We start from the raw sequence: 22,423 nt of genomic DNA on the forward strand, positions 1-22,423 counted from the left end.
GCGGGTGGATGGCAGGTGCAACTGGACACGCAGCCAATCAGCGATGAGCAGGCGACGTACAGGTAGTTGGGTGGTTCGAGTGGGGGGGGGGGGGGGGAGCAGGTGTTCCCGGTGTTGAATACGTTTGCTCTCTGGCAAACCTTGGAGTTGTATTTGTTGGATATTTCTTCCATATTAGTTGTATAGGGATGTATATAGCGACGAACTTGGGAGGGAAGAGCAGGCTCAATCTCTTGAAGGAGATTATCATCACAATATATATATATATATATATACATACACATATATATATATAAAGGCACAACAAATTTATGTCAAAACAGAAGTGAAGAGCTAGAAAATTTGTCTGGTCCAGGAGAACCGCGAGAAGACAAGTAGAAAACAATTTTGAGAAAGGAATAGCGGACAAATGTAAAACAGAACCAGGCCTATTCTTTAAATTCATTAAAAGCAAATTGCAGTTACAGGATAAAATTCAGAGTTTGAAAACGGGAAACAGATTCACAGAGAATGAAAATGATATACGTGAAATACTAAATGAAAACTAGCAAAGTGTGTTTCTGCAAAATAAAGTTTTCAGAGAACCCGACAACACCAATTCCGAAGTACATTATAGAGTACTTAGAGGTATTTCGAGACAAACTGGGAAAATTACTGAAGTAGCTTGGAAGAAATAAAGCAATTGAATCAGATGGAGTTTCACCTTGCGTTCTAAGAGAATGGTCACCTGAGCTGAGCATTCCACTTCAAATGATATTCCAGACATCTTTGTGTACATGAATCTTAGCAGATGTAACGAAAATCGCAAATATAGTCCCGATCTACAAAAATGGTCGCACAATGTGAACTATAGACACGTATCATTGTCAAGTGTGATCAAAACACTTGAAAAAATAAATAAAACGATATGGATAGAATACCTGGAGAGAAATGGTTTAATTATATTCAAGATGTTTTTCGAGCAGTAAGATCCTGTGTAAGAAGTCTACTTATTTGTTACCGTTGAGCCACAAATTCTTCAGGAAAGAGATGATTGGGTTGACCTTGTTTATCTGGACCTAATGGCCTTTGGCAGTCACACACGAGAGGCTGTTTTGGAAACGAACATTCTGGATGGGTGACAGGGAGACTCGGAGGCAAAGTATCTTTCTGGAGTGCTACTAGTGGAGCACCACAGGGATCAGTTCCTGCACTCAGTAATGCTCATCGTCTATATAAACGTTCTACCAGAAGTAATACACAATTATATGAACATGTTTGCTGCTGATGCTAAGCTACTAGGGAAGGTACGAGACGCAGCCGGTTGTCATGCCCTTCACAAATGACCTAGACAAAATAAGTGCTTGGAGTTAACCAGACCACACACTAGAAGGTGAAGGGACGGCGACGTTTCGGTCCGTCCAGGACCATTCTCAAGTCGATTGTGTTTTCGATTCATTCAATTCATTCTCAAGAAACGTCGTCGTCCCTTCACCTTCTAGTGTGTGATTTGGTCAACATACTTTAGCCACGTTATTGTGACTCATCGCCTGCAAGTGCTTGGAGCACCATGTGACAAATTGAATTCGATTAGAATAAATGCATCTTAGGAAATGTGGCACAGGAGAAAATAAGCCACACACAACATAAAATTTTGCGGAAAAAAATTAAAGAACTCTAACAATTAAAGAGATCTATGAGGCCTAGTCACAGACACTGCGGGGACCTTCACCACCTGGAATCGCCTCAAGGTAAGGGTGGTTCCTGATAGTAGACTGTCACTAGAGTTATACAAAGAACAATGTGCAAGAAACTTTTGCTACGCTTACGAACTTCAGAAACGCTTTTAAATACATGGATAATGAAATACTAAAGAAATTGTTCAAAACTTTTGTGAGGCAAAAACTGGAATATGCAGCATATGTATAGTGCCCATATCTCTAAAAGCCCATTAACAAACTGCTTAACGTACAAGGACATACAACAAAAATTGCTTCCGGAACTGAAAGACAAGAGCTATGAGGTGAGGCTAGACGTGTTATATATACCGAAGCTAGAACAAAAAGATGTATGATCATTACGTAAAAAATAGTATCATAAATCAACAAAATTGATAAAGAAGAATTCTGGAACCCTGGAACTTCAAGAACAAAAGGTCATAGATTTTAGCTACGGAGACAAAGATGCCAAATAAACTTTAAAAGTTCACTTTTTCAGAGTGGTAGAAGGTTGGAACAAGCTAAGTGAGAAGCTGGTGGAGGCCAAAACAGTCAATAGTTTCAAAGCGTCACATGACAAAAGTGTGCTGGGAAGACGGGACACCACGAGCGTAACTCATCCTTTAACTACACTTTGGTAATTACACACCCAAGATGTGCATGTAATTACTAGATGGAATGGAATAAAGGACTACTGATTCACTGATAAAACAGTAATGGCAGAAGAGAAAACTGAAAATCCTAGAGAAACTGAAATAAATAGTAATGCAATGTTCCCCGGACAATACCAGACATCAGGAAGAAAATACCTCCAGCTGATGGTTCGAATTATTAAAGAATTGCAGTCAAAAGTTGATGGTTTGTTGAAAATTTGAAATCCTATTTAAATCAGATCAAGGTTACATGAGGTGTAGTTCAAAGTGATGATGATGGAGCCTATACACTGAATTTATTTACGTAAAACATACAAGCTGAGTAAATATATATAATTTAATAGAGTAATTAGTTTATGCAATTAATCTTTTGCGTTTTATTCATGTTATTGAGTTCCTGTTACGAGTTAAATAATTTGATATATCTTATAATGGATAGCTTGATGTCGGAAAACTGTAAACAATAATTTGTCATCTTGTTCCAATTACTCGCCATCATGGCAAAACGGGTCTTGCTGTTTATTATGCAATTTATATTCTAGTATATTAATGATAGACATAAAGGTATTAATATTATAATTGCGATTATTAAATGAATAATAAATTTTTCCTACACTCAACACTTGTTTTATGAAATGATAGTTAAAGTTGTATATAAACTAATACATTAGTGAAGAGTTTAAATATTAATTATAATTATATTATATTATATTATATTATATATATATATATATATATATATATATATATATATATATATATATATATATGCGGAAAATCCACAGAGAAATATGAAATGAGGTGAACGTTTCGGCTTTGTTAAAGCCTTTGTCAACACCAGACTGACTAAGGAGAAGGGAGAAGGGGGAGGATATATAGGCCGACACCTGACCAACCCATCCCTAGGGTTGGTCAGGTGTAATTAACCAAAATCAGGAATAGCTTAGCTTAAAATGCTCAAAGAGGATTAAGCGGTCAGAGAAAGAAAGATTAAAGAAAAGCCTCATGAACACACAATATATGAATATACAATTATAATGAGACATTGTAAGCCTCTCTATCAGAGTTGTTTCTTAAACTGTTGTGCAATATTATAACTTAAAAATGGATCAAGTTTGTACATTCCAGTACTAACATTAAGAAGATTTGGACACTGACTGATTAGAGCAGACTCAATCAAATTCCGTTCCACGAAATCCCCACAATTGGTAATGCTTTTTGCCCCATTCCAGTTAATATTGTGATCGCATAAACTCGTATGTAGATACAATGCATTAGACGTTTGGGCAGTTCTAATACTATAAGCATGGTGTGACAACCGCAATTGTAAGGACTTTCCTGTTTGTCCAAGGTACACAGAATCACAATCATTGCAGGGAATTGAATACACACAACCTGCTGTATCAGGGGAGTTTTTTATTAAATTGGATTTGATCGTACTGTTAGTGAACACCAAATTTATATTAAGTTTCTTAAAAATCAGAGACAATTTTTCAAGTCCACTCGCATAAGGTACCACCAATGAGTTAATAATTTTTGGTTTCGCCTTAGGGACGTGATTATAAAACGTACGTTTGGCTTGTACAAACGAGAAATCCAAAAACCTCTTAGGATATTGTAAACTCTTCCCAATTTCATATATTTTAGCAATCTCTTCATCAAAAAACTCAGGGCTGCAAACCCTCAAAGCTCGTAGAAACATTCCTGAAAATACTGCCTGTTTAACTTTACTATGATGATTCGAATAAAAATGAACATACGACCCCACGTTGGTAGGTTTCCTATACACATTAAATTTGAACTTTCTAGCGACTCTATGAATCATAATGTCCAAAAACGGAAGAGTACCATTCTCCTCAGTCTCACAAGTGAATTTTAATGAAGGTACCAAAGAATTGAGTTCATTAAGAAAAACTATCTGGTCTTTGTTGCACGGCCATAAGCACAAAATATCATCAACATACCTATACCAAACCACATTAGCCGGCATAATCCTGGATAAGATTTTTGTTTCAAAGAATTCCATATACAAATTGCTTAAAACTGGGGACAGGGGATTGCCCATCGCCATACCAAATGTTTGTTTGAAAAATTTTCCATTAAAACTAAAATAATTGTCTTTTATACACAATTTAATAAGTTCCAATACTTTATTGGTCTGCAAGCTCAAATTATATTTAGGCAGTTCCTCACGTAGAAATTCTAACAGATCATCAACAGGAACTTTAGTGAATAAAGAGGTTACATCGAAACTTATAAGTTTAAAATCAAAATTTAAATTCAGTGTGGATAGCTTATTAACTAAGTCCACATTGTTTGTCAAGTGTGAGTTGGAAATAGTACCAACTATAGGGGACAAAACTTTGACTAACCACTTAGAGAGTTTATAAGCCGCCGAACCAATTGAACTAATAATCGGCCTTGCCGGATTATATGGCTTATGAGTTTTTATAAGACCATACATGTAAGGAAGAGAGGGGGATCGACTTGTTAGCCTAGATATCAACTCTTTATCGCCTTTACACACAGTTTTAAGAGTTTTGTTAAAATGCGCAATCACTTTTTCAGTAGGATCTCTGTTAACCAATAGATAAGTATCCCTGTCTTCCAAGAGTAACTCCATTTTTCGGACATAGTCATCTTTATTCATAATAACTACTGCATTTGACTTATCAGCCTTGGTAATATGTAATGAACTATCTTTTTTGAGATTTTTGAACGCATGAACAAATCGACTTGGACAATTAGGAACAGAATTGTTAAGTAAAACGCCATACATCATACCTTTGCACACATTAATATCTTCAACTGAGACATTGCTATACTTTTCAAGATTGCTGAAACCTTTGGCAATATCTACATAATTGACTGTTCCGTTAGATGTGGCAAAGCTCAGGCCATATCCTAATGCAGTAATCGTGTCATTATCAAGCTGTCTATCCGAGAGGTTTATAACAAAATCCCGGTTGGAGTGTTTATTCCAGTCACTTTGTTGAATAAGTCTCTTTAATTTGAAATCAAGTTTAGTACTCACCTTTCTGCAGGTAGACCTCAAAGAAAAGAAAGAAAAAGAAAGGTAGAAAGGTGAGTACTAAACTTGATTTCAAATTAAAGAGACTTATTCAACAAAGTGACTGGAATAAACACTCCAACCGGGATTTTGTTATAAACCTCTCGGATAGACAGCTTGATAATGACACGATTACTGCATTAGGATATGGCCTGAGCTTTGCCACATCTAACGGAACAGTCAATTATGTAGATATTGCCAAAGGTTTCAGCAATCTTGAAAAGTATAGCAATGTCTCAGTTGAAGATATTAATGTGTGCAAAGGTATGATGTATGGCGTTTTACTTAACAATTCTGTTCCTAATTGTCCAAGTCGATTTGTTCATGCGTTCAAAAATCTCAAAAAAGATAGTTCATTACATATTAACAAGGCTGATAAGTCAAATGCAGTAGTTATTATGAATAAAGATGACTATGTCCGAAAAATGGAGTTACTCTTGGAAGACAGGGATACTTATCTATTGGTTAACAGAGATCCTACTGAAAAAGTGATTGCGCATTTTAACAAAACTCTTAAAACTGTGTGTAAAGGCGATAAAGAGTTGATATCTAGGCTAACAAGTCGATCCCCCTCTCTTCCTTACATGTATGGTCTTATAAAAACTCATAAGCCATATAATCCGGCAAGGCCGATTATTAGTTCAATTGGTTCGGCGGCTTATAAACTCTCTAAGTGGTTAGTCAAAGTTTTGTCCCCTATAGTTGGTACTATTTCCAACTCACACTTGACAAACAATGTGGACTTAGTTAATAAGCTATCCACACTGAATTTAAATTTTGATTTTAAACTTATAAGTTTCGATGTAACCTCTTTATTCACTAAAGTTCCTGTTGATGATCTGTTAGAATTTCTACGTGAGGAACTGCCTAAATATAATTTGAGCTTGCAGACCAATAAAGTATTGGAACTTATTAAATTGTGTATAAAAGACAATTATTTTAGTTTTAATGGAAAATTTTTCAAACAAACATTTGGTATGGCGATGGGCAATCCCCTGTCCCCAGTTTTAAGCAATTTGTATATGGAATTCTTTGAAACAAAAATCTTATCCAGGATTATGCCGGCTAATGTGGTTTGGTATAGGTATGTTGATGATATTTTGTGCTTATGGCCGTGCAACAAAGACCAGATAGTTTTTCTTAATGAACTCAATTCTTTGGTACCTTCAATAAAATTCACTTGTGAGACTGAGGAGAATGGTACTCTTCCGTTTTTGGACATTATGATTCATAGAGTCGCTAGAAAGTTCAAATTTAATGTGTATAGGAAACCTACCAACGTGGGGTCGTATGTTCATTTTTATTCGAATCATCATAGTAAAGTTAAACAGGCAGTATTTTCAGGAATGTTTCTACGAGCTTTGAGGGTTTGCAGCCCTGAGTTTTTTGATGAAGAGATTGCTAAAATATATGAAATTGGGAAGAGTTTACAATATCCTAAGAGGTTTTTGGATTTCTCGTTTGTACAAGCCAAACGTACGTTTTATAATCACGTCCCTAAGGCGAAACCAAAAATTATTAACTCATTGGTGGTACCTTATGCGAGTGGACTTGAAAAATTGTCTCTGATTTTTAAGAAACTTAATATAAATTTGGTGTTCACTAACAGTACGATCAAATCCAATTTAATAAAAAACTCCCCTGATACAGCAGGTTGTGTGTATTCAATTCCCTGCAATGATTGTGATTCTGTGTACCTTGGACAAACAGGAAAGTCCTTACAATTGCGGTTGTCACAACATGCTTATAGTATTAGAACTGCCCAAACGTCTAATGCATTGTATCTACATACGAGTTTATGCGATCACAATATTAACTGGAATGGGGCAAAAAGCATTACCAATTGTGGGGATTTCGTGGAACGGAATTTGATTGAGTCTGCTCTAATCAGTCAGTGTCCAAATCTTCTTAATGTTAGTACTGGAATGTACAAACTTGATCCATTTTTAAGTTATAATATTGCACAACAGTTTAAGAAACAACTCTGATAGAGAGGCTTACAATGTCTCATTATAATTGTATATTCATATATTGTGTGTTCATGAGGCTTTTCTTTAATCTTTCTTTCTCTGACCGCTTAATCCTCTTTGAGCATTTTAAGCTAAGCTATTCCTGATTTTGGTTAATTACACCTGACCAACCCTAGGGATGGGTTGGTCAGGTGTCGGCCTATATATCCTCCCCCTTCTCCCTTCTCCTTAGTCAGTCTGGTGTTGACAAAGGCTTTAACAAAGCCGAAACGTTCACCTCATTTCATATTTCTCTGTGGATTTTCCGCATAAAATGATCAGTGTTTTGTGATCGTCAATTGCATATATATATATATATATATATATATATATATATATATATATGTCGTACCAAGTAGCCAGAACGCACTTCTCAGCCTACTAAGCAAGGCCCGATTTGCCTAATAAGCCAAGTTTTCATAAATTAATGTTTTTTCGACTACCTAACCTACCTAACCTAACCTAACTTTTTTTGGTACCTAACCTATAAAGATAGGTTAGGTTAGGTAGGGTTGGGTTGGTTAGGTTCAGTCATATATCTACCTTAATTTTAACTCCAATAAAAAAATTGACCTCATACATAATGAAATGGGTAGCTTTATCATTTCATAAGAAAAAAAATAGAGAAAATATATTAATTCAGGAAAACTTGGCTTATTAGGCAAATCGGGCCTTGCATAGTAGGCTGAGAAGTGCGTTCTGGCTACTAGGTACGACATATATATATATATATATATATATATATATATATATATATATATATATATATATATATATATATATATATATATATATATATATATATATATATATATATATATATATTACACACACACACACACACACACACACACACACACACACACACACACACACACACACACACACTAGCAGTAACCGGCCACAGCAACCTTTCCTGTTCCCCAGTCCTCCCTACAATTTCCCCCCCCTCACCCTCCCCCACTCCACCATCCCCTCTTCTTTCCCACCATGCCCACTCCCCTGTCCTTTTGTACTCCCCTCCGTTCTCCATTCCCCCATCCCCACCATCCCAAACTCCCCCGTCCCCTCGTCCTTCCAACATTTCCCCCTCCCTTGTCCCCTCGTCCTCCCCACCGTCTCTCACTTCCGTCCCCTCATCAGCCCCATCATTCCCCACTCCCTCGTCCGATGCCTTCCCAAAACGTCTGATGTTCCCATCAGGAAATTGGGAACATCAAGTGATCTGATGTTCACATCACTGAAATATAAGAAAAAGTTAAACAATTAAATGAAAAAAAAAATAAATAAACTATACTCACGAATTGAACGGTATGGTAAACTACACAGTTCAATTTCAACACAATTCACGCAAAATAATTAAATCAAAATGAAAATAAATCAAAATCTATGAAAATTCCATTTATCAATGCAATCAATAACATTGAAATGGAACTAACATATTTAGTATAGCACGTGTGATGCTCTTACGTCCAAGAGATGGCGCTGTTTTTCAAAAAAACATGATTTTTCCTGTCACAGGTGAGGCATGTATATAGTAGATATATAAAAAGACGCATCTATCCGAATGCAACGTTGTGTCAAAATTTAAAAGCAATCGGTAGAGAGGTTTCGAAGATTTTTCCCTCGCATGAAAAACTTATGAAAAACGGTTTTTTTCAGAAAAAGCATTTTTTTTTTTTACCATCATTGACGTGACATCTATATAGTTATATATAGTTATACCAATAGTTAAAGAGTGTCATATCTGTGGAACAGAAGCAGAGGCGCCACAATTGCACTACTTACTGGAATGTGAAGCTACTGAACCCCTGCGCATCAAACTAAAAATTAATCCAGCGACAGCAGCTGTATTAGATGCATATTCCGCAGCCACTACAATGATTAGAAAAGCCGTTAAAGAATAGGACTCCCTAGTGAACATTCTGCACCTACATCTGCCACCAAGATAATGTTATTAAAACACGACTAAAACAGAAGCGAAAAAGAAACAAGGAAAAAGGAGGAAACCCCACCTCCATTTAAAACTTTGACCAAATATCAGAGTAATAAGGTTATCGTGAATAACCGAACTCAATTACGGGCTCACCATATCCCATGCTACATGGACATTTCGTTTTGAGTAGCTAAATCTAAAAACAACAACGTATTTTGCTCTCTTCAGCACTAACAAATCATCAATGAAGATTACTTTCATCACCATAGTTGCGGCCACCCAGGCTGCCGCATAAGGTTTCTACTGCTTTGGCTTGCAAATGCAACACCATCAAGAAAAAAAGGAACGATACCATGAGATCCAGCAGTGCTTCAAGTGCTACGAGCTCTCCCATCCCACCAACAAGTGTCTGCACCCCGTCCAGACGTGCAGCCTGTGTGCACTAGACCATCACTACTCCATATGCAAGGCAACAGTCCATCGCTGTTTGCTCTGTGATGGCAATCACCCTGCAATTTCCTACCGCTGCCCCCCGCAGACAGGAAAACCAAGTCTCAGGTTGTAGCCAAGAAAAACAACCCTTCTACCTCTGCGACCAAATCCACAGGTGCTCAACCCACCACCTCAGCTCCCACCAACCGACATGAAGACTTTTCAGCCTTCCTAAAGAGTGGCTCCTCCAACCAGGCAACCCAGCCTTCACAATGGGGACCCAAGGCCCCACTGGCTCCTTTGCAGCCCCCTGCATCACGTGCAGGCATTATTCTTGGTCTTATTAGACTAGCGGAAAGGCTTGTCAGACCGGACAACCACCGTTTTGTCAGTGAACTGAACACATTATACCTAGCCAATGGCCTGGCCCCCATCACGGCCCCTGGCGCAAGTCTCACTGTCTCCACTACCACTCCGGAGACTACCACCAGGACGACCACGAGATCGATTTCAACACAGACTCCAGAACCACCCAAGACCCGGACGGCACAGAGGTAATTCCCTGTCCAGCTCCCAACACTCCAACCATCATTTCAGCAGCCGCACTAGCAGACGTGCTGTCCACAAATACTAACAGCACCACCCTGAAAAATCTTCTACCACCAATCCGACGACACCTGAGCCTACCTCAGGCTGCGAGGCGAAAGACGAAAACACCAACTACGGAGGTTATGGACTCCTCAGACGAAGCAATCTGAGTAGGAGCTCCACCGCCGCACCACAAATACGACATCTACGCGGTTCAAGACTTCCTCGTGGAGGCCACGTCACCAAACGACAACGACAGCACTGCTCAGCCAAAGTCTCAGGCAAAGAAAAAACGGTAAACCTAGGAGGTCTATACTAACCCTCCAGCTCCATAACTGGTACAGCCAGCCCTCCAGGGCTGAAAACCACCATAAAGACCGCCCACCCATCGCCAGATCTCTAGTATCAGCTGTTGATACAGATAATGGCTCCAAAGAGCCACCACTTACAGGCTCACCATAGCCCGTGCTTCTAGAACTTCTTGTTCTGAGTAGCTGAATCAGAAACAACAACGACAACAACAACAACAAAAATAACAACAACCTATTTTCTTAAACCAGTTACAGCTCCGCTCCTGTGCCAGATAAGTCCACTATGGGCTCACCATAGCCCGTGCTACTTGGAACTTTTTGTTCCCAGTAGCTGAATCTATAACAACAACAGTATTTTCTTATCACTTGAGAATGAACCATGTAGGTTCGAAACGTTGTGAAATTTTATAATAATTGTAATACATTCTACAGTTATTTACTTCTTTTTCTTCACCTCGAAATTTACTCGATTTTTGGAGAACTCCTCTTCCAACTAAACCCTGATACAAGAGCACTAGTTAGAGGGATAGAAGCCCTAAACCAGAAAATAGTTAACACAGATTATGCTGTCATATTCTATAAGGTATGTATAAAAGAAATCCGGCTACCAGTATGAGTGTGTAATAAACATTTGCATGTATATTGGGTAGATATGGACTCGTGTTCTGGTGAATTGGTAGATATTAAGATGTGTACATTTATTTGTATTGGTAGATTTCAACCCATGTACTGGTGTATGGGTAGATAAAAACATACGTACTTTTGCATGGGTATTGATACCAGTTCAGGTGTCTCGGTAAATATGAGCAAATGTGCAGGTGCATGGGTAGGTAACGACACATTTGCAGGTTTGTGTTTAGATGTGAACTCTAAGAACAGGTTTATGGGAAGAAATGGACAGATGTACAAGTGAATAAGTAGATATAGACACGTGTACATGTGCATGAAAACATGAATAGGTGAATAAGTAGGTATGGACAGTTGAACAGATATAAGGGCAGATATGGACAGATGAAGCGGTGTATGGTCAAGTATAAACACCAGCACATGGGAACAGGCACGTGCGGACAGAGGCATAGCGGCATGCGCTAATGCTGACTGTTCAGTATTGTGTGTGGATCCTGGTGTTGCTATGTAGTGATGCTTTGTGTTGTTATTGTTATATGTCTTATGTGATGTTATGATGTCTTATGTGATGTTATGATGTCTTATGTGATGTTATGATGTCTTATGTGATGTTATGATGTCTTATGTGATGGTATGCTATGGTGCTTCATGCTGTGTGATGTTATGCGTTACGTTGTGTGATGTTATAACTTAGTTTAAGATTACGACAAAAATACATGTTTCAAACAAGTTTTGCTTCACGTCAACAAACATGATCTAAATTCCCCCCAGTTTAATTTATCGCTTGCAAGGGATCGAACGCTGACTTCGACTTCACCTTCATCATCCGAGCCAAGTTTCCCCACATGGGGGGAGGAAAAAACGGGATTCACGTCGAAACATGTCTAAAAAGCTATGAAAAACGAGGGAACTCCTCAAAAGTTTGATTCATGAGCTAAAGTTCCTTATTATCGGTTTTCCAATATTGACAAGCGCTTCTTTACCGGAATATCTCGCAAGGCTTCTGTGAAAGGCTTTTTACAACACAGATTCTGTGGTATTTGCGACTCCATCAATATATATTTATTCTCTGAGGAGAACGGGCCAATAATTGCCAGTACTGTTTGTGTCTGCCTATTTTCTGTAATTATCTCCAGTGATACAACGCCAATTTTCTGCTCGTAAAGTCTCCCTAACAGTGAGCTATTATCTGACAATACACCGTCCATGTTAGCCCAACACACCCTCCACGTCTCCCACCACACAAACCACCATTCAAACCCTTCCTAACGTACTCACAAAACCAGAAACCCACACAAAATATTCCCGCCCAGATCAACGTCCTTCACAAGTACGCGAGTAAGTAATAATGGACAGAAGAAAGCGAGCTTCAAGATAATATACAAACAAGGAAATGATTAAAAATAAAGTAAGAGAACTTATAGGAAAAGTCACGAAAAGGAAACCCAGATGCAGTAGCACTAAAAGAAAAATGAAATTGTCAGGCATCATAACAAATGCATTTTCCTCAGGAATACTGTATAGAAAGAATACGAAGGAAGAGAAGGCAGAGTGGTTCTGCTGATAATGAAGGACTGGAGTTTAAAAAGAGATGATTATCTCGGACAGTGAAAGATTCATAGAGTACATAACTGGCAATTGGACAATGGGAGCATCAAAGATGATAATAGTATTTGAATATAACCCTCCATTATATAACTGAAGACTCAGACGACAATATGATAGAAATAATGACAACCATAAATGTAATATAGAGAGCAGATTTGTTCACCTGCAGGACTGAATCCAGACTATTAATAACGAGAGACTTCAACCACCGTGAGATAGACTGGTAGAATAGGGAACCAATTCAGGGTGAACATGCATTGAGAGCATGTTCACCCTGAATATTGGATGCAGAGAGCTATTGGATGCACAAACCTTAAAATTCAACATGTGAAGTGAAAGAAAGTTGGAATACAGCTAATGCACCACCAATATACAAAATGGGAGACAGGCACCAGGAACTGGACAACAAAGGTTCAGTGTCTGCATTGAAGTTAGGCCGATGTCCCGAGCTTGTATACCATGCAAGGTGACAGATGATCATTAGGTAAAAAACTTGTTAAACGTCTGGGAAGAATGGGCTTTGTAACACACCATCAACACGGGTTCGGGGATGATAAATCGTGCCGCACATGTTTAATAGAATTTCATGTCTAGGTGACAAAACATAGGCAAGAAAGAGAAGGGATTGCAGACTGTTTTCTTTGACAAACAGAAAACTTTGACACAATACCTCATAAGAGGCTAGTTGGAGAAGCAAGCAGGAATAGCAGGCAAGATACACTCAATATTAATGAAATACCTGTTTCTCAAATGTATAAACGATCTTCCATGGGAATATACTCCTTTCTTTCAGTGTTTGCTGATGATGCTAAACTTATGAGAGAGTACAAGTGAAGATAGGATGAATCCACAAGATGACTTGAGAAAATGATGCAATAAAACACTTTGTTAACTCGAGTAAAATAATGAAAATAGGTGTCTGGCTATTTTCATTATTTACTGGACATAAGATACCAATTCAGAGAAAAAATCCTTCAATAATCGGATAAAAAGAAAGATTTGCGGGTTGATATCACACAAACTGGCCCTTGAAGGCCACATCAAAAGGATATCATCAGCATCATATGCTAGGTTGGCCAAAATTTGAACTTCCTTCTGAAACGTGTGTAAGGACTCATTCAGAACGTTGTATACAACATACGTCAGTCCAATCCTGCAGTATGCAGCTCCTGAGTGAAGTCCATAACAAATCAAACAAATACAATTGGATAAAGTTCAATAAAATGCTAGTAGACTTGTTCCAGAGCTAAGAAGTATGAGTTACGAAAAAATGCTACTGGAATTAAACCTCACAACACTAACACAAAAGAATTCGGCTAGTATTAGAGTATGGAATTTCGTGACTGTTTTAAATTGTGAGAATGAGTGTATGACATGTAAATCAGTGAGGAATCTCCAAGAATACAGATTCATTGTTACACTGTTTTGAATCCTCTGATCTGGGGCCTTTGTCTGCCTTATTGGTTATCTATGGGTACCCATTTGGCTGGGCGGGACAATGGTAATGCAAGAGCTGTTGGATACCAAGTCGACGATCAACCAGATTATGTTGTGCAAGTCATCTTTAGAGCTCAGTGTTCCACAGTCTTATATAAATTACATGCGACAAGCATTGAATGGGGCCAATGTTGTATATATCAGAATACTCAGTGTATTCACTGTATATATCAGTGAGTCTAGGTCGAGGGAGGGGGTAGACGTACCGTGCGCGCTCCGTTAAAATCGTGACATTAACAGGGATTCGTAGGACTACTGCCGTGGATTACTGATTACAGACATAACAAAGTGCATAGTGACCGCTGGAAAATTGAAAATAGTCATTAACAATAGAACTTTGTGTTAAATAGAGAATAAACGGGAGACCACGTGTGAGCCAGTGAACGAGGCTTTGTGTACATGCGTGTATTAGGATAAAAAAAAAACGAAACAAAAAAAAATAGTGAACGGTGATTCGTGGAACAGTGATGTGGAACGGGTATCACAACAACATATAAGTTGGAAGTGAATATTATAAATATAGAACACTAGAAATATAGAATAGTGGCAAGAGGCGGCATCAGTGGTTATAAATCGGGTAACTGGAAACTGGTGACATCAACCTGGGCCACAAGAGGTCACCTGTACTGACCGGGGGACCAGCCTCGCTACCTACGCTAAGTACCTGCCATAAAGTTTGAACAAAATAACACACATAATATTACAAATATACGATATACATATAATATTATAATATTAAACATATAAATATATATACATATATATTGTTACAAATATACAATATACATATAATATTATAAATATATAGATATATACAACAAAACAAGGCAATATGGGAGTAAATAAACAAATTTGTGGCCACTGTAACAACTTCTTAAAGACGAAGGTAACGGGAATTGAATGTTATATCTGTAAGACTAGATTCCATTCGGCTTGTACAGGAGTGAGTAACACTACGGCACTGAGAGATGGCCACTTGCTCTGGGTGTGTAAAAATGACCTGCCAGCTTGGAATATCCTAAAAAACCTTCTAGATAACATGACGCATGAACGGAAAACATCATTCATTGGAAGCCTACCAGCCATCCAGAAGGAGTGGGAAAGGAACAACAATTCTAATATACAAGGGCGGAGGCTATAGTCAGGGATGAAACTGAGGCTGAAACTCAGGAAGTTGCAAACTCTGACTCAGTAGGCCTGGATGTAGATGACATTAAACTAGAAAGTGTACCTGACAGCTCGATAGGTACAGACACCACGACGGTTCTCGATAGAGCAATTCAGAACAGAAGGACAGACTTATGCAAATTTTATGCAAAGGGCATATGCAGACATAGATATGCTGGTAATAAGAAAGGATTAGAATGCAGTTACCAACATCCCAAAAAATGTTTAAATATGCTTAGGAAAGGTGAGTGTCGATTTGGATCAATATGTAGGTTTTTCCATCCTGACATGTGCCAAACCTCACTGGAGGACAGAAAATGCTATGACCTTAGCTGCCCACACTTTCACGTGAAAGGCACGGAACGCTACATAAAGAGTGGCAAGCAGGATAATGAATTTGGAGGAAACTCTATAAATTTTTTATACCAGACCGGCAGAGAATTCAAAAGGAGCAGCATGGAGAGTGTATGGAACTGGATGCCAGATCCACTGGCATTCCAGAATTACAGATACAATTACCCACCGAAAGGGAACTACAACTACGACAGAAAACTGCCCTACAACAATCAGTACTGGTCAGAACAAACTCATTATGACCACGATTAATGGACGTGCCGAAAAAGTCTCCCATTCAAACTATCACTAATAGAGTAACCTCATTCATCTTTGCCAACATACAAGGACTGAAAACAAGAACAAACAACAAAGTACAGTTCATAAATGGCCTCCTCACGGAGTCAAATGCAGTATTTGGAGCTTTCACAGAAACCCATGCAGGGGAATTGTTGGACAGTGAGATCTGGATTCCAGGATATAACCTATACAGGTGTGATAGGAAAATTAGGTCACATGGAGGAGTGGGTCTGTATATTAGGGAAGACCTTGTATGCTCGGAGCTCCTAAACGTTACAAATGAGGTGGTAGAGGTACTGGGATTAAAAATAGAGAAAATAAATTTAGTGATTATACTAATATACAAACCGCCAGATGCAACGGCTGAGGAATTCACAGAACAGATAAGCAAAATAGAGAATAGCCTTGATAATTTGGAGAACCCGATACCTGATATTATTTTCCTAGGTGACTTCAACTTGCCTAGTCTCAGGTGGAAAATAGCAAACAATAATATTATACCAGGAAATCTATCAGGACCTAACCAACCACAGATTAGAGAACTACTTAGATTCTGTGACAAATTTTCCCTCAATCAGCAGATATCGGAGCCAACGAGAAATGAAAATATTCTAGATCTGGTCTTTACGAACAATGAAGACATTATCAGAGACATTACGATATCAGATACCACATACTCAGATCACAAACTCATTGAAGTGCAAACGACCATCAATACTCAGAATAGACCTAAAACGTTGATAAAGCGAGAGGGGCTATTCAGTAAATTCAATTTTAATAATAAAAGGATAGACTGGGAGATAATAAACAGGGAACTTACAAACATTCCATGGGGAACTGTTCTAAATAATACAAGTCCTACAGAAGGAATAGAAAAACTTATTTCAGAAGCGTATCAAGTCTGTCTGAAACACGTTCCTTTGAGGAAAGCCAGAAAGAGATCTAACGTAGAAAGAGAACGCAGACGACACTATAAACGCAGGAAAAAAATAACGGAACTGCTTATGCAGACACGAATTTCCCGTCAAAGAAGGAATAATTTAAATAGGGAGATTGAAGAAATCGAGCGGAAATTGAAACACTCATATGAAACTGAAGAAAGGCAGTTAGAACAGAAAGCAATTCAGGAAATAAAGAAAAATCCAAAATATTTCTTCTCATATGCGAAATCAAAAGCAAAAACCACTGCCAGTATTGGACCTATTCGTACAAGTGAAGGTTCATACACGGAGGATGACAAAGAAATTAGTGAAATCCTAAAAAAGCAGTATGAGGACATGTTTAGCACTCCAATAAACAACATGAAGGTGGAAGATCCAGACATTTTCTTTATGCGGGATATTCAAACCCCGGTAAATATAACTGATATAAACACGAGCGCACTAAATTTTGAAAAAGAAATTGAAAACATGCCCATGCACTCGGCCCCAGGTCCAGACTCATGGAATTCAATATTTATAAAGAAATGCAAAGTGCCGGTAGCACAGGCACTCAGTATAGTGTGGAGGAAGAGCTTGGACACGGGGGAGATACCAGATGCACTTAAAGTAGCAGGCATAGCCCCTCTACACAAGGGAGGGAGCAAAGCATTGGCAAAAAATTATAGACCAGTTGCACTAACATCGCACATCATAAAAGTATTTGAGAGAGTGATTAGGAGTCAGGTCACCAATTTCATGGAGACCAATGACCTTCATAACCCAGGCCAACATGGATTTCGAGCGGGAAGATCGTGCCTCTCACAGCTACTTGAGCACTACGACAAAGTCACTGAGGCATTAGAAGAGAAACAGAATGCTGATGTGATATACACGGACTTCGCAAAGGCCTTCGATAAATGTGACCATGGCGTGATAGCACACAAAATGAAGTCAATGAAAATAACCGGTAAAGTAGGACGCTGGATACTCAGTTTTCTGTCAAACAGGACTCAGCGAGTAACTGTCAACCATATAAAATCTAGTCCAAGTGCAGTGAAAAGCTCTGTACCTCAGGGTACAGTCCTTGCACCACTGCTTTTCCTTATTCTCATATCAGATATAGACAAAAATACAAGTCACAGCTTCGTATCATCCTTTGCAGATGACACAAAAATCAGTATGAAAATTACCTCGGCTGAGGACATTGAAAAACTTCAAGCTGATATTAATAAAGTTTTCGACTGGGCATCAGAAAATAACATGATGTTTAACAGTGATAAATTCCAGGTACTCAGGTACGGTAAAAATGAGGACCTTAAACATAATACAGAGTACAAAACACAATCAAATGTACCCATAGTAGGAAAACAGCATGTAAAGGATTTGGGAATAATAATGTCGGACGACCTAACGTTTAAGGAGCATAACCAAGCAAATATTGCGACAGCCAGAAAAATGATAGGATGGATTACGAGAACTTTCAAATCCAGGGATCCCATCACAATGGTTGTACTCTTCAAGGCACTTGTGTTGTCCCGTCTTGAGTACTGCTCAGTACTCACTTCCCCCTTCAAAGCAGGAGAGATTGCTGAAATAGAGGGAATACAGAGAACATATACGGCACGCATAGACGCAATAAAGCACCTAAATTATTGGGATCGTCTCAAAGCCCTCCAAATGTACTCACTAGAAAGAAGACGAGAGAGATATCAAATAATATACACCTGGAAGATACTGGAGGGCCAAGTACCAAATCTACACAGTAAAATAACAACGTACTGGAGTGAACGACATGGAAGAAAATGTAGAATAGAACCAATGAAGAGCAGAGGTGCCATAGGCACAATCAGAGAACACTGTATAAACATCAGAGGTCCGCGGTTGTTCAACGTCCTCCCAGCAAGCATAAGAAATATTGCCGGAACAACCGTGGACATTTTCAAGAGGAAACTAGATTTATTCCTCCAAGGAGTGCCGGACCAACCGGGCTGTGGTGGGTATGTGGGCCTGCGGGCCGCTCCAAGCAACAGCCTGGTGGACCAAACTCTCACAAGTCGAGCCTGGCCTCGGGCCGGGCTTGGGGAGTAGAAGAACTCCCAGAACCCCATCAACCAGGTATCAACCAGGTAACTCGTCTTCCTGAAGGGTTCGAACCCAGCAACCCAGGGGCTCCATTCACCTGCGCGTATCTAGTACCTTAGATGTGTGTGGTAAAGTGGGAAAGGTACTAGATATGCGAAAGTGTGTAGAGCGCCTGGCTGTCTGGGTTCGATCTCTTCACGAGGTTCAGTTTTCTATATAATATTTTCTATATTATATATATATATATATATATATATATATATATATATATATATATATATATATATATATATATATATATATATATATATATGCAGTTGACGATCACGAAACACTGATCATTTGTATACGGAAAAAGCCTATTGATAAAGTTAAAGGCATCTACTTTTCCATTTCTCTGTCGATTTTCCGCATAAATTATATATATATATATATATATATATATATATATATATGTCGTACCTAATAGCCAGAACGCACTTGTCAGCCTACTATGCAAGTCCCGATTTGCCTAATAAGCCAAGTTTTCTTGAATTAATAAATTTTCTCTAATTTTTTTCGTATGAAATGATAAAGCTACCGATTTCATTATGTATGAGGTCAATTTTTTTTTATTGGAGTTAAAATTAACGTAGATATATGACCGAACCTAACCAACCCTACCTAACCTAACCTAACCTATCTTTATAGGTTAGGTTCGGTTAGGTAGCCGAAAAAGCTAGGTTAGGTTAGGTTAGGTAGGTTAGGTAAACGAAAAAACATTAATTCATAAAAACTTGGCTTATTAGGCAAATCGGGCCTTGCAAAGTAGGCTCAGAAGTGCTTTCTGGCTAATAGGTACGACATATATATATATATATATATATATATATATATATATATATATATATATATATATATAAGTATATTTTGGTAGCAGTCTTTCCTGTAGACATATATTATTAAATATGACCGAAAAAGTAAGATTAATAATTCTAAACACGAATTTTCTCTATGTTTCTTATATTTCTTTTCACTGTTGATGGTAACTGAAAAATCAATTCTCCAAAATTCATTTTTATTTCTAGTCTGACGCAACACTTGAACGCGTTTCGTAAGACTTATTACATTTTCAAAGACTTTAGTTTACACACACACACAACTATAACTGAACAGAGTTCAAACAGCTTCGATTTTATACCTGCATTTGGGTGAGGTGATATGTTACAACAGTTTTGGATGAGGTGAAAACAAACTTTCAACACAAGACAGAACACGATATAATGGGTATAATATTTTGTAAGTTAAAGGGAAGAATGGAAGTAACTGCAGAGGGCCTATTGGCCCATATTTCTTGATGCTTCTATATTGGTGCGGAGTCTTGAAGTGGGTAGAAAATAGTTGTGCATTAATTGGCTGTTGATTGCTGGTGTCGACTTCTTAATGTGTAGTGCCTCGCAGACGTCAAGCCGCCTGCTATCGCTGTATCTATCGATGATTTCCGTGTTTTTTGTTAAGACTTCTCTGGAGATGGTCTGGTTGTGGGAAGAGATTATATGTTCCTTAATAGAGCCCTGTTGCTTATGCATCGTTAATCGCCTGGAAAGAGATGTTGTTGTCTTGCCTATATACTGAATTCTTTGAGGCTTACAGTCTCCAAGTGGGTATTTGAAGGCTTGGACGACATTGGTCTCATTTAAAGCGTTCTGCTTTGTGTCTGGAGAGTTTCTCATGAGGAGGTTGGCCGTTTTCTTGGTTTTATAGTAGATCGTCAATTGTATCTTCTGATTTTTGTCTGTAGGGATAACGTTTCTATTAACAATATCTTTCAGGACCCTTTCCTCCGTTTTATGAGCTGTGGAAAATACGTTCCTGTAAAATAGTCTAATAGGGGGTAAGTGTCAAGACACATAAGCCTGGAAATCCACTTCGGCCAATCATTAGCCGAAGTGGATTTTAGCCCACATTAGCCCACACCCACGTACAGACTGGTGAAGCAACTCAACGGCTTGCTGACTCCTTATGTCCCTTGCACCTTCAGCCTGAAGTCTCCAAAGGAATTTGTTGACTTACTGCGGAGAACATGGGCCACAGGAATAAGAGCCTCGTTGGACGTAGAATCACTGTTTACCAACGTACCTGTGGATGAAACAATCGGGATGATAGCAGACAGAGTGTATCGTGATCCGGCCTGTACTCCTCTTGACATACCAGAAAACATTCTTAGGTAACTACTCCAAGCTTGTACTAAAGAGGCACCCTTCTTGAGCCCGGATGGGCACATGTATAAGCAAGTAGATGGGGTCGCCATGGGTTCTCCCCTAGGTGTCCTGTTTGCGAACTTCTACATGGGTACCATCGAACAAAAGGTCTTAGTCGACATGAACTTGAAACCGGCCATATACTGCAGGTATGTTGACGACACTTTTACACAGGTACCTGATGTCAGACATCTGCAGGAACTGAAGGAGGCATTTAAGCGGAATTCTGTGTTGCGTTTCACTTACGAGAGGGAGAAGGATGGGAAGCTGCCCTTTCTAGATGTAACAGTCATGGAAAGGAGCGGAGGTTTCCACACTGCAGTCTACACTAAGGAAACATAGGAATGTGCCTCAATGCCAACAGTGACTGCCCAGACAGGTACAAGAGGAGTGTCGTTAACGCTTATGTCGACCGTACTCGCAGCCACAGCTCAGGATGGAAGCAAGTCGATGAAGAACTCTGTAGGGTAAGGCAGGTCCTAGTCAACAACGGATTCTCCAATGGTTTCGTTGAAGACATCATAAGAAGGAAGGTGAAACGCCATGCAACCTCTGAAGAGACAACTAACACCAGTACCCCCTATTAGACTATTTTACAGGAACTTCTTTTCCCACAGCTCTTAAAACGGAGGAAAGGGTCTTGAAAGATATTGTTAATAGGAATGTTACCCCTACAGACAAAGATCAGAAGATACAATTGACGATTTACTATAAAACCAAGAAAACGGCCAACCTACTCATGAGAAACTCTCCAGACACAAAGCCTAACAGTTTAAAAGAGACCAACGTCGTCTATGCTTTCAAATGCCCACTTGGGGACTGCAAGCCTCAAAGAACTCAGTATATAGGCAAGACAACAACATCTCTTTCCAGGCGATTAACGATGCATAAGCAACAGGGCTCCATTAAGGAACATATAATCTCTTCCCACAACCAGACCATCTCCAGAGAAG

General features: G+C 38.8%; 1 protein-coding gene across 1 annotated transcript in view; it reads left to right on the forward strand.

Moving 5' to 3' along the window:
• The first annotated feature begins 2,413 nt into the window (after window positions 1–2,413).
• The window catches only part of LOC138372557 (sporozoite surface protein 2-like), a 41,726-nt gene continuing 21,716 nt past the window's right edge, over window positions 2,414–22,423 (forward strand). Inside the window, exons 1-2 of the mRNA XM_069338036.1 lie at window positions 2,414–2,555; window positions 9,904–10,351. Of these exons, the coding sequence (XP_069194137.1) occupies window positions 2,414–2,555; window positions 9,904–10,351 (590 nt within the window). The remainder of the gene's footprint in view (window positions 2,556–9,903; window positions 10,352–22,423) is intronic.

This window comes from Procambarus clarkii, chromosome 39 (assembly GCF_040958095.1).
Source record: "Procambarus clarkii isolate CNS0578487 chromosome 39, FALCON_Pclarkii_2.0, whole genome shotgun sequence".
Classification (NCBI taxonomy): Eukaryota; Metazoa; Arthropoda; class Malacostraca; order Decapoda; family Cambaridae; genus Procambarus; species Procambarus clarkii.